The 11689-nt window shown below is 47.4% G+C and overlaps 2 protein-coding genes across 17 annotated transcripts in view; one reads left to right on the top strand and one right to left on the bottom strand.

Annotated features, from left to right (window-relative positions):
• Positions 1 to 675, top strand: LOC117893177 (arginine/serine-rich coiled-coil protein 2). Its single transcript, XM_034799668.1, has one exon. It carries the CDS (start codon positions 83 to 85, stop codon positions 599 to 601), a length of 519 nt encoding a protein of 172 aa, XP_034655559.1. The 5' UTR covers positions 1 to 82; the 3' UTR covers positions 602 to 675.
• An 866-nt stretch (positions 676 to 1541) lies between these two features.
• The window catches only part of LOC117893175 (Down syndrome cell adhesion molecule-like protein Dscam2), a 28819-nt gene continuing 18671 nt past the window's right edge, over positions 1542 to 11689 (bottom strand). For 2 of the 16 annotated variants that reach the window (XM_034799658.1, XM_034799659.1), the window contains exons 11-22: positions 9860 to 9979; positions 9625 to 9798; positions 9399 to 9549; positions 9059 to 9339; positions 8510 to 8995; positions 7137 to 8453; positions 6778 to 7065; positions 6574 to 6723; positions 6337 to 6497; positions 5723 to 5849; positions 4969 to 5059; positions 2170 to 3932 (exon numbers count right to left, since the gene is read on the bottom strand). In XM_034799658.1, coding sequence (XP_034655549.1) covers positions 3515 to 3932; positions 4969 to 5059; positions 5723 to 5849; positions 6337 to 6497; positions 6574 to 6723; positions 6778 to 7065; positions 7137 to 8453; positions 8510 to 8995; positions 9059 to 9339; positions 9399 to 9549; positions 9625 to 9798; positions 9860 to 9979 — 3764 coding nt within the window. In that variant the 3' untranslated portion in view covers positions 2170 to 3514. The other 14 variants (XM_034799656.1, XM_034799667.1, XM_034799663.1 and 11 more) reach the window with 12 other exon arrangements.

The raw sequence follows: 11689 nt of genomic DNA, 5'->3' as shown, positions 1-11689 counted from the left end.
GCAGCAGCAAAACCGACGGAAGCGGATATAGTAAGGTGTTACTCGTATTATCGTTAAAACAGGGTAGCGTATTATTGTGAAAATGTCGAAACCTGATAGCGTGGAAAGAAAGCAAACTGCTCCCCATGAATGTATAGATTGCAGCGGTCGACTGCCACATCCAAATCCCGTAGAGGTGGAGGACATGGGTACTCCTGCGTTGGAGAAGCTCATACGCAAGGCTAACATTGCTCAGAAAATGTTGGAGGATGTGCTGATGCATCTGCAGAAGCAACAAGCTACAGAAAATACAAAGTCGAAGCACCGACCTTCTGCAGGAGGTAAACGACACAAGAGTCATGATCCTGCCACTCTTTCCTTACACAGCTCCAACATCGATGGCAGTGCCAGTGAATGCGAGGTGATTGCTGTGGCGGAGGAGAGGATTTCGAGGCCGAGGCACATTCGTGACGATCGCAAGCGGGATCGTTCCCGCTCTCGTGGCCGTTCCCGCGGTTACTCTCGTGGCCGATCCCACGGCCGTTCTCGTTCCAGGTCCTACACAAATCCCCGACGACCCACTGCTTTGCCCTTGGCGTTGCCCGTTCGGATTTCAGTGTGAGTAGCACCTGGTTTGAACACTCTTTTGTGACAATATTATTTGTGAAAAAAATACAATAAAACTCAATAAAAATTTATTTTAATTATTTTAAAAAAATATATCAATTTGAATCTGATTTTTCTTTATAAAGACGCTGGTTATGGTGGGGCGGGGGCATTCTTGCCATGATAATATGTTCCGCTTTCCCACTTATTTTCATTGGCATCACGAAGCATTGATTGCATATAATTGACTCAAAATAATCATAGAGTCAAGTGGGCCAGTAATCACATTGTGGAGGAGAGTTACTCGTAGTAAAAGTCTTCTTAACTCCGCTCCTGACAGATTCCAGTGTATTCCGTACTTTCTGGAGTTGTTTCAGGCGTTTGCCTATGTCCTCAACCTCTACAGGTGTGTGAAGGGGCACTTGACCACTGCAATATCGGCATGCAGGGGGTACCATTCCCTCGGCAGTTATCTTACGATCGTCGCAAAAAGGTGGCAGCATTTTTGCACTGGTTTCCATCTGAACTGAAGAGAAAATGTTCTCTGGTTAAATCCGATTGCCTTGGATAGTCGAATTATACTGCTTAAAGCCATCATGTATCTTAGGGTTTTTATAGGGAACGAATCAACGCCAACCTTATCGCAAAGTTTGCTCTGTAAATGTTTAGAAATCAGATTTTCAGAAGGAGCAGACACGTTGATGCTGATGAGGTCATAATGCTGCTAGTTTTGATGAAAAATGCGGGATACCATTTGTTTTTAAATATTTCTTATATTTTTTAAATGCTGTTTGTTTTTACATTAATAGTTTTTATTATTTAGTTGTTGTGCTAATTATATGTTAAACATAAAAATTGTTTTCCGTTCTTATATTTTTGTTGTTGTTGCTTCTCGATTTGATTGTGATATATTAAGTAATTTCTCTTTTGATTTTAAGACTTTGCTGTTGTTTATTAAATTCGTAAAATTCGATGTGAATGTAATAAACAATTTTCTTGTATCGTATAAATAAATTCATATAAAAAACGGAATATACATACATCTGCATCGCTAGTGCGGCATTGTAAAGAAAGACTGCCCGGATCCCTGGATCTCTGTTGTTCTGCAGCAAATGGGACTCGAACGAATTAATGATCCATAAATTCCCCCGAGCGAACACCTTAATCTGCAGTTTGTCTTGTGGCTTAGTGTCTTACTTATTTATTGTACTTGTGTATTGTATAATTTAAGAGAGCTTTGTCTAAAAACAAATTTTGGCACATGGTTCCGAAAGGGGTGGTCTGATCTGTTCCTTATTTAATTCTGGCTGTTCTTGTTGCTGTTGCTGTTGTGGTATATGGATTTTGTATGGATTCGTAGACTAGTTAAAATACAGCTATGTACTCGTATTATGTGGATTATTCGATACAAACTAAGAGTTATGTATATTAATTTGTAGTTTGTTTGTCTGCTCTTAGATTGGCGTTCTGCGCTGCTTCTGATTCTTGATTGAATGTTTTGCAATATTTCAAAATTTGATTACGATTTTTTTTTTGATTCTACTTTCCCTTCACATTCTTCTCTTCATTTTAAAAACATTTATCTACAACTCGACGAACGACAGTTTATTGTAATGGAAACACTAATGAGTGGATACTGCGATATTTTGTCATATTATATATGAATACTGCTTCAGCTGGCGACACAATCGACATACATATGTACATATGTATGTTAATATGTATTCTTCGAGCTACTACATTTAGTTAACATTTTCATTGTGATTTTCTGTTGGTTTCTTTGGAGTAATGCATGCATCATTGTCAGTCCATTAACGTGGTTGCCTTTTTGTTATATACAAAATATATCAATATGTAGATTCGCTAACAACTAAATAGATCGATCCTTTGTTTTGTATATCTATATACATAAATGAGCATTATTTTGACACCCACACCACATACATTTATAATCGTAAATATACAAGACATATAAATTTGTACATAGCATAAATCTGAGTTATGTCCTAGATTCCTCGTTTTTTTTTATCGTTTTACTCGTAGCTCTACAAACTCAAACCTACAAAACCTACTTAGGAGTAGCAGCCATAGCCAAAGTTTTTGGTACTACTCGTATTAGTGAGTGAGTGGGGGATATTCGCTCTCTGCAACACGAGTCTACACACGATGAAAGACAGTTCCGGTACGAGTACAATTTGATACTCCGCCATAAGTACCAAGCTAGTATTCGATAGTTTAGTTTCTTGCAGTTAGTAGTTTGAGTTACAGTTTCGAGTGATACACGCATTAGTTATTAATAGATAGGTATATGTATGTATGTATATGTACTTAAAAAACTATGTTAGTATATGTATGTACAATGCACATACATACAACAGTTGTGGAAGTTCTACAACTGACCTGGGTTCTGGACACATGCCACCATATACATAAACATATATGTACGTATGTATGTATGTATGTACAAATGTACGTACGGGCATGCACAAACGTTAATACTTACATAGAGTATTTGTGGTATTACGATTACGAGTACGAGTATGACCTCTATTTAAAGGGGGAGGAGAGAGATTGCAATGGGATGTGTTTCTGAGTATTCTCGTTTTGGATGGGTGTGCAGAATTTTGATATTGATTGTCCGAAAGTTTTCACTGTGTCATTGTGTGACTGGGGAGGTTTCGTGGGGTCTTGGATTGGCAAACTGGTTACGGGGTCAACAGGGTGGGGGTGACTCAGGGTTCGGGGTGTTCAGGCTTCAGGGAGTTCAGGGTTAGTGGGCAAGGTAACAAATGTATTATAAAATGTACAAAAAACGGCCCGGCTGCGGAATGACTCACTTCCCTACTTTGCTTATATTTTGTTTCCTATTGCCTCGGGGCAGGGCCTCATCCTATATATGCTGATCCTGCGATCAGATCTTGCCAATGTCTCAGACGGATATCGAGTAATCCGATTTTTCGCTAAGCAATTTCTGGCCTGGAGCGGGTGAATGCTGTTGTGGGCGTGGTTGCTGCAATGGCTGCTGTTGCTGTGGTTGCGGCGACTTGGAATGCGCCCTCTTGTGTGGTGGCTGCTGTTGCTGGCGCTGCTGCTGCTGTTGCTGATGCTGGTGCTGTTGCTGCTGCTGCTGCTGTTGGTGATCCTGCTGCAACTGGGATGTGGTGGAGGAGGGGCGCGACCAGAGCGAGGATCGCTGGCCGAGCTTTAGTTTCTTGATCGTGTCCACATCGCACTCCACTTCTGCCAGCTCGATTCGCTCGCCCAGGCCCTCCTCGGCGTGATGGAAGGCACCAGGGGTGCACTCCGCCTGCAGCTGGAGCGGATGCAGCGTTCGCAGGATGCCAGCCCTGCATGTGGAAGCATGTGAGAGCGTGTGGAAGGGGACAAGACAGACACAAGAGAGAGTCCAGAGTTGGTTCAAGAGTTGGTGCAAGAGCAACCACAGCTCAAGCTTCAGTTAAGACTTAGTGGTTGTTGTTGTTGTGGTGTTGGTGGTGGTGGTGGTGGTCTGTGTCTCGGCCAGATTAATGGGCTCCCTCGGGTCCACACACCTCACCGTAGGCCAAGTCTCATGTCTGATCTATGGGATCCATGTAGGTGCAGGAGATCTCTCCGCTGTCGTAGCCGAAGCCACCACCGCCTCCAACTCCCATGGCCATGGCCTCCCTGCCAACATATTCACTCCCCCCATTGGCCGTATCCTATTTGGGCAGCGTGGGCGCTGTAAAGAACTTGGACGAGAGCAGGGCCGTCGAGGGGTTCAGGAGCGTGCCGCTTGTGGCGGACACGCCCTGATGGTGATGGTGGTGCGGTGGCTCATGCGCGGTCATAATGGACTTGTGTGGTATTGGTCGGAACTGTGAGGATGGGGGCATGCAAGTCACAGGCACAACGGATGCTAGGGGACTACCGACAACGCCATCGAGACCCACCAGCTCCTGCCCATTCACATGCATCGACGACGATGGGACGGACTCGAGCTGGTGGAGCTTGGGCGTGATCAAGAGGGGCTGCTGTTGCTTCAAACTACTACTGGTCTGGTTGGGGTTATGGTTCTGGTTCTGGTTCTGGTTCTGATTGTGGTTTTGGCTATTTATCTGCTGTTTGTGGAACTGTTTCTGTTGCTGTGTGCTGATCGATGGCGATTTGACCAATGTGGGTATGTGGCATTGTATGGAGTCTTGTGATTTGAAGGTGCTCGATATGGATTTCAGATTGCCGCCAACGCCGCCAACGCCGCGTGGAGATAGAATTTTGCTCGAGTTTCCGGATGATGTGGCTGTATTTGTGGCAGTGGTGTTTGTGGTGTTGTTGTTCATTTTGTTGCTGTTGTGGTGGCGCGGTGTGGTGTTGGTGGAAAACTGATATTGCTGATGATGATACCTGGAGCGACCGCGACGTGGCAGTGACTTTTGCTCGGACATTGGCGACAGGTCGGAGGATGTGCTTGATTGTGCTCCATGGTAGATGATGCCTGCAAACACAACGATACGATGCACGATGCGGTTCGGTTCGGATCGGATCGGTTCGGAGCGAGAGGAAGAAAAGAACGGAGGAGAAAAAAAACGAAAATCGATATCGGGCAGATAGAGAGAGTTGTTTGGAACGGGACGGCACGGCACAAACAACAAAAAAAAACTTATCGCTAACTTAGGTCTAGGCTTAGGGCTAACATAGTCTTGGTGTTGGTCTAATTCGGTTGGTGTTGATTTTGGTGCTGTGTCAGTGGATGTGGCATGTCTGCTGTACGACAGCAGACTACAGATAGGTTATCGAGATATTGTGATTTGGAAAGTGTTGAATTAGTCTAGAGTCTGCAAAAACAAAGCAACACAAAAAGAGAGCAGAGCTGGCAGATTACATAATTTCAAAGCCTCCAACATTATGGGTACCCTGAGGGAGAAAACAGGAGCATACTGTCTACATATACTGAATATATTATATTTATATATATATTTATGTATATGTATTGTAGTTGTGTTCTCTCCCGAAGTACAAATAAGAAAACCAACTAAAATGCTAGTTTAGATGATTTGAATGGAGAGAAGGTCCATTGCCACATCCCATTCAAACCCATCCAATCGGATAGAAATCAATAGAAAATAATTAAAGTATAACCCTCACGACATGAACTTACTGTGCTTGATCTTGCCCTCGTGCTGGTTGGAGGACTCGGTGCGACTGGAGGTCAGCTGGTCCTGGTCCGACTCCGATTCCTCGCTCTCCGGCTCGGTCTTGCGCGAATGACGTCTACGGTTCTTGGACTGTACATGGAACAGAGCAAAGGGAATTAGTGGGGTCTGTCTGCGTCGGCCGGTGGCTGAAACTAGCGACTAAGGAAGCGCCTCGGGGATGGAGCGCCTCTCGAAACGAACAAAGGAGAACTCAAGACTGGCAGGTGACAATCACACGATGCAGGGGGCGAGCACTCGCCCCCCCTCGTACTCATTGCTTACAGTTATGGCATTGCAATTAAGGGATTTTCGGGAATATCGGGGATAAAACAAACAATAGTCGAGCATAACAACATAAAAAGCACGTTACATTATTACTGGGAAAACACTAAATGTCGAACCACTGACAGAGCCAGAGGCACGAGCACAAAGACAGAGAGAGACAGAGAGCTAAATCAAGGAAATGATTAAACAAACGCACGATATTATGAAACGGTGAGGTCTGATAATAATTATGAATTGTCTTTGGAGGACGTTGGTTGTGGTGGTGGTGGTGATGGGTGGTTGGTTTTAGTACCGCAGCTGGTGGTGGCGATGAACAGCCCTCGGCCAGAGCCCTCTCGTGGTACATGAACGAGTGCAGCAGCGTGTTAGCCGGTCCGCTGTGGTGCGGCTGGGACATGTTGCCCGCCTCCGACAACTGGAAGGTGGCATACGGCGAGATGTCCTCTGAGGTTTCTGCGAAATACACAGGCCCATGGCAATGAGTGACAGCTGATTCCCCGATTGAGTGACAGCACTCCACACTGCTTACCTGGAATCTTGTCATTATTCTGCATGGAAACCTTGTGGATTGTGGCGTAGTAGCGTTCACGCTGCGCCGCCTCGGAATTGGCACGATTCTCCAGCGACTCCTTTTGTATGTGATTGCTTTGCTCTGCGGGCGACGGAGCAGGGGGCAGAACTGAGTCAATTAGGAGCGACATCCTTCACACCGCCTCCTCCCCCATATACTTACTGTGTCGGTAGCAAATGATGACCATGGCGATGGTGCAGATCATGCCCGAGAGCGCCGCTATGCTGGGTATTAGCAGGTTGATGTTTCCATAGAAGACGGTCGGACCGCGCTGGCCCCTCTGCACGATCTCCGGCGGCGGTGGGTCGCCGTCCTTGGTCAGCGTCACGAACGAGAACTCTGCCTGCGAGGCTCCTGCTACGTTGTGCGCCTCCATTCGCATCTGATAGAGAGTCGAGGGCTGCAGATTGGACACTGTCACACGTCGCTGCGGCTTCAAAGCATTGGACACTGCAAGAGGAGTGGAGATCACACATGAGTGTGATCCATGGATCCAGCCATTGAGCTGTCTGCGCACTCACCTAGTACCCACTCCGTTTCGGGATCGTCAGTCACGGCGCGGTACTGCAGCACAAAGTACATCAGGGGGCAGCCATTGTCCGGCCACGTGTGGAGACGGATTAGCACCGACGTGGAGTTGGGGGCCAGCAGACTCGTGGAGGCGGGCATGCCCGGCGCCTGTCCCTGGGTGCGCACGTGCAGCATGATGCTGGTGGGAGAGGTTCCCACCTTGTTCTGGGCACTCAGGTGAATCTGGTAGGTGCTGCCGCAGACCAATCCTTTGAGCTCGTGGCTAGAGGCGTGCCGCGAGAGCTGCATCTCGTCCGTGTTGCCAGAGCCGCGGCGGTAGAACAGGGTGTAGCCAGTGATGGGGGCGTTGCCGGTGAAGCCGCACTTCCAGTGCATTAGGATGCTGCTGGATGTGGCGCTGGTCACGTAGAGGACCGGAGCGGAAGGTGGAACCTGCACCAGCAGCGTGTGGGTGAGGCGGTCCGTGCCAATGCCATTGTCCACCTGACAGCTGTAGTTGCCACTGTCGGCCAACTGGAGGTTGTTGATGATCAAGTCGCCCGAGTCAAGCAGCTGGGAGTTGTGGAGGCCGCCTTGCCGGAGGGCCACATCTGACTTGAACCACTCACGTTTGGGCTTGCCCACCGCCGTGCAGGGCAGCGTTACGGTGGCTCGCCAGGGCCGCACCGCTGGCCCTCCGAAGGAGATGATTCTTGCCGGCACCCGATTGGTGGTTATCTGAGAAACCACCCTTGAGCTCTTTCCCTCACCCACGCGGGTGCTGGCAGTCACCCAGAACTGGTACTCCATGTGGGGGTGCAGGCCCTTCGACTCGTAGAAGTGCTGCTGCGATGGCAGGCTCCGCTTCTCGTTGTTCAGCTCCTCCCGGCCATTGACCACGCGCGTGTACAGACTGTACTTGGTGATGACTCCATTGGGCTCGGTGGGTGGCAGCCAGGAGATGTAGAGCGACTGCGTGGAGCTCACCACCACCTTGATGTCTGCCGGGGCCTCGGGCACATCCTCCTCGCTGTGACAGAAGAGGGCCTTGGACACGGACCCGTCTCCCATGCGTGTGTGGGCCAGCACCTGTATGCTGTAGTTAGTGTATTTTCGTAGACCAGTCAGCACCATTGTCAGGGCCGTTGTCTTGCGGGACTCCACCTCGTCCTTGCTGGGCAGAATGTCGTCCATGATGGGCTCGAAGACCAGCTTGTAGCCCTGCAGCAGTCCGTTCGTGTGATATATCGGAGGAGGCTGCCAGGAGACTTGCAGCGACTGTGAGGACAGGGCGGCACAGCGCACATCCTCCGGCGGACGACTGGGCACTGAAGCGGGGAAAGTTTTAGCATCTCTGAAAGAGCGAGGATACCTAAAAACTCACCATCTTCCATGGTCTGGGCTGCGCTTGGTTCGGAGAGGGGTCCAGGACCAACCTGATTGAAGGCCTGCACCACAACATTATAACGGGCGAACTTCGCCAGTCCGCTCAATAGGAGCTCCCCGCTGCTCCCATCGCCGTCGCCCGAAACGGAGGTGAAGTTGTAGGCCGTGTTACCGGAGCTGGCCAGCTTGTAGCCCACATTGTAGCCCTGGATGTCGCCGTGTCGGAGCTCTGGCAGCGGTGCCACCCAGCTGATCAGCAGCTCGGTGGAGGACAGAGGTCTGGCGGAGAGATTAAGGGGCGGGCCCGCTGGCCGCTGGGGCTCTGTGCGCACAATCAGCTCCTGGCTGGGTGCACTACGTCCCGCATTGCCCTCGGCTATGACCCTGAAGGCGTACTTCGTGGCCGGCTTTAGGTTCTCTATCAAAGCGTTAAACGAGGGCGGATCCTTCACCTCCAGCTGTTGCCACTGTTCCACGAACAATGCTGCTGCCATAAAAAATATAAATCATACAATCTTTGAAAACAATCCACTTGGTCTGCACTTACGATCGGCCTCGCGGTACTCCACCAGGTACTTGGATACATCTCCCGTGCCCAGAGACTTAGGCTGCCACTTGAGGTTCACCGATCGACTGCTAATCATGGCCGCCTCCAACACACTAGGTGGCTGCGGTGGCTCCTGGACCTGCAGCTGCACCAGCTGCTGATCGTTACCGTACAGATTGCTGGCTCTGCAGAAATATGGCCCGCTGTCCGTGGCATCCACTGTGCGTATTTGGAGCTCAGCCGAGACTCCGTCCGGAGTGGCTTCCTGCTTGACGGATATCCTGGAAGCAATTGTTGAACTTAGGCCCTTCCTTACCCTCTTTACGTTGCCTGCACTCACTTGTAGTTGGTCGACGGGTTGAGCGTGTTCTTCCCAGAGCGCATCCACACAATGTTAATCGGCTTGTCGCCGCTCACGGCGCACTGCAGCAGTGCCGTGTCGCCCTTCTTCACAGTGACAGAGCGGGACGTGGAGGAGAAGTACGGAGACGCTGCACATTTGAGAGAAATATTTCTAAATAGAACCACACTGTGAAGGCAAACCTACCGAGGCGGTTGGTACTTACAGTTCACTTTTAGTTGGATCACCTTTCCGATGCCAGTGCCGATGCCATTGTTTGCTTGGCACAGATAGAATCCCTCCCGATCCTCCTTCACGTGCTGCAGCAGGAGCGAGCCGTTGGCTAAGAGCTTAGTAAAGGGACGCTCCCGAACCTCCTCGTACTCCCCGGATTTGCTGCCTACGAATGGGATGCAAATGGGTGAGCCTTGGACCTTTGGGTGGGTGGGATGTGGTCTCACCTGTGGCCTTTTTCCAGACAATGCTGGGAGTGGGAACTCCCTGGGCCTGGCAGTGCAGCATAATGTGACGATTACGCTCAACATTCGCATCCGCTGGCTCGATAATCCAGCGCGGCGGCACTACAGGGCGTATGTGTAATACAATATATACGTTAATGGAGTTTAAAATTCGACCTATATTCAAATGAAAACTGCTAGGACATATAGAAGGAGTAAAGGTTCTTAGAGATAGATAGAGACAGAGACAGAATGAGAGAGAGAGAGGGAGGAAAGGTGAAGAGTTCTGGCAAAGTAAAAACGAAAATAATTTTGGTTTACGTTCTTTTGGATTTCCTTGTGCCTAGCACAAATGTAAAAACTTGGTAGCATATAGTAGAGTAGAGTATGTAGTAGAGTAGGAGGAAGTTTCAACTAATGTACAAAAGGATAGTTTGCTGGGGTAGTTTGCTTCAAAATCAAATACAAAATCAGTTTTCATATGCAACTTAGTCAAAAATCGAACAATCGAAAAATCGAAAAATGATAGTAGTCGATGCTTTTGTTGGTTTGATTGTTGTTCATTGTTTAAGAGTATTTTATTGGGGACTTCCAAGGGGAATTTATTGACTGTGATTTGTTGGTGTGCAAGGATTTTTATCTGAACTTTTATTTTATTAACATTTAAGTCTTGTTATTTTCGCCCACGCTCTGTGCCTCGCTGTTCGTTATTTGTGGGACAACAAATTCGGAAAAACAGTTAAATGTATTCTGGTATATTTGGCGCATAAATTATAAAACAAAGGCATGCCAGAAATGGAAAATATATTTGCATGGAAATGATAGAACTCGCAACATAAATGGAACGCTATGTGGGGGGAAGGGTGTTTATAGTTGGGGCACTCAGCTAACAAAACTCAGGCAAAACACGAAAAAGCGAACCAATAAAACTGAAACTCCAAAAATAATCTCCTCGATAGGACACGGCTCCGCCCAGTGAATTGTTTTTCAAAATGTTCCATAAATCATGAGGCCAATGAAAACGTTTACTTAGCAGCTGCATTTAATTGCCAAGCTTTTGTTTGTGCAGCGCTATTAAAATTAAAAATATTAATTAAAATGAAAGCCGGACCAGGATCAAACATAGCGCAATAAATTAAATTAACTGCAGGTCCCACAGTCCAGCCTGGCATATATTTAATGAAAAGCATTTCTGGTCATTTTATTAATTTTTTCGGTTTTTTGCAGTTTTTCTTTTTTGGCACGATACAAAGCGGGTTAGATATGATAATATATTTCAAATGCGTGGGAAATCATTGCACACAACAACAGCAGCCTGGGAATTCGAGCATGGGGCGAAAAATTAACAAATAAATTTAATATTGGATTTGTCTTCGTCAAAATATATGAACGTAAGGGCCCCCCGGAAAAGCGCTTTGCGGACCAATTTTGGGGTGTGGAAAGCACATAATCGGCAAACGGAAAACCAACTGAAAGCAGGGGCTTAAGAACGGAAAAGAGAGCAAGCAACTCATAGATAAATGGAAATAAAAATTCATTTTTTCACCGCAGCATGCGCATGCCATGCAGTCATCAATCGTCATCCTATGTACAGTTTGCATGCGGAAACAAAAAGTGCACTAGCTATTGGGTGGGGTGGAACAAACGAAAACACTCATTCTAACTACATTAGCAAATACTGCGAAGCTTTAAATCTTATCTATTTATTTGGTTTTGTTTCATCTTTCATCTCGTTTTGTGGTTCTGGGGGGTTCTTTTAGTATCAGCTGTATTAAAAGTATGTATGGATGGGGTGGTGTTTTTTTTCTCTGCAACAAGATTATGTTTATTCTT

Source organism: Drosophila subobscura, chromosome J (assembly GCF_008121235.1).
Source record: "Drosophila subobscura isolate 14011-0131.10 chromosome J, UCBerk_Dsub_1.0, whole genome shotgun sequence".
NCBI classification, from domain to species: Eukaryota; Metazoa; Arthropoda; class Insecta; order Diptera; family Drosophilidae; genus Drosophila; species Drosophila subobscura.
This window is presented reverse-complemented; position numbering and strand designations above follow the sequence as displayed.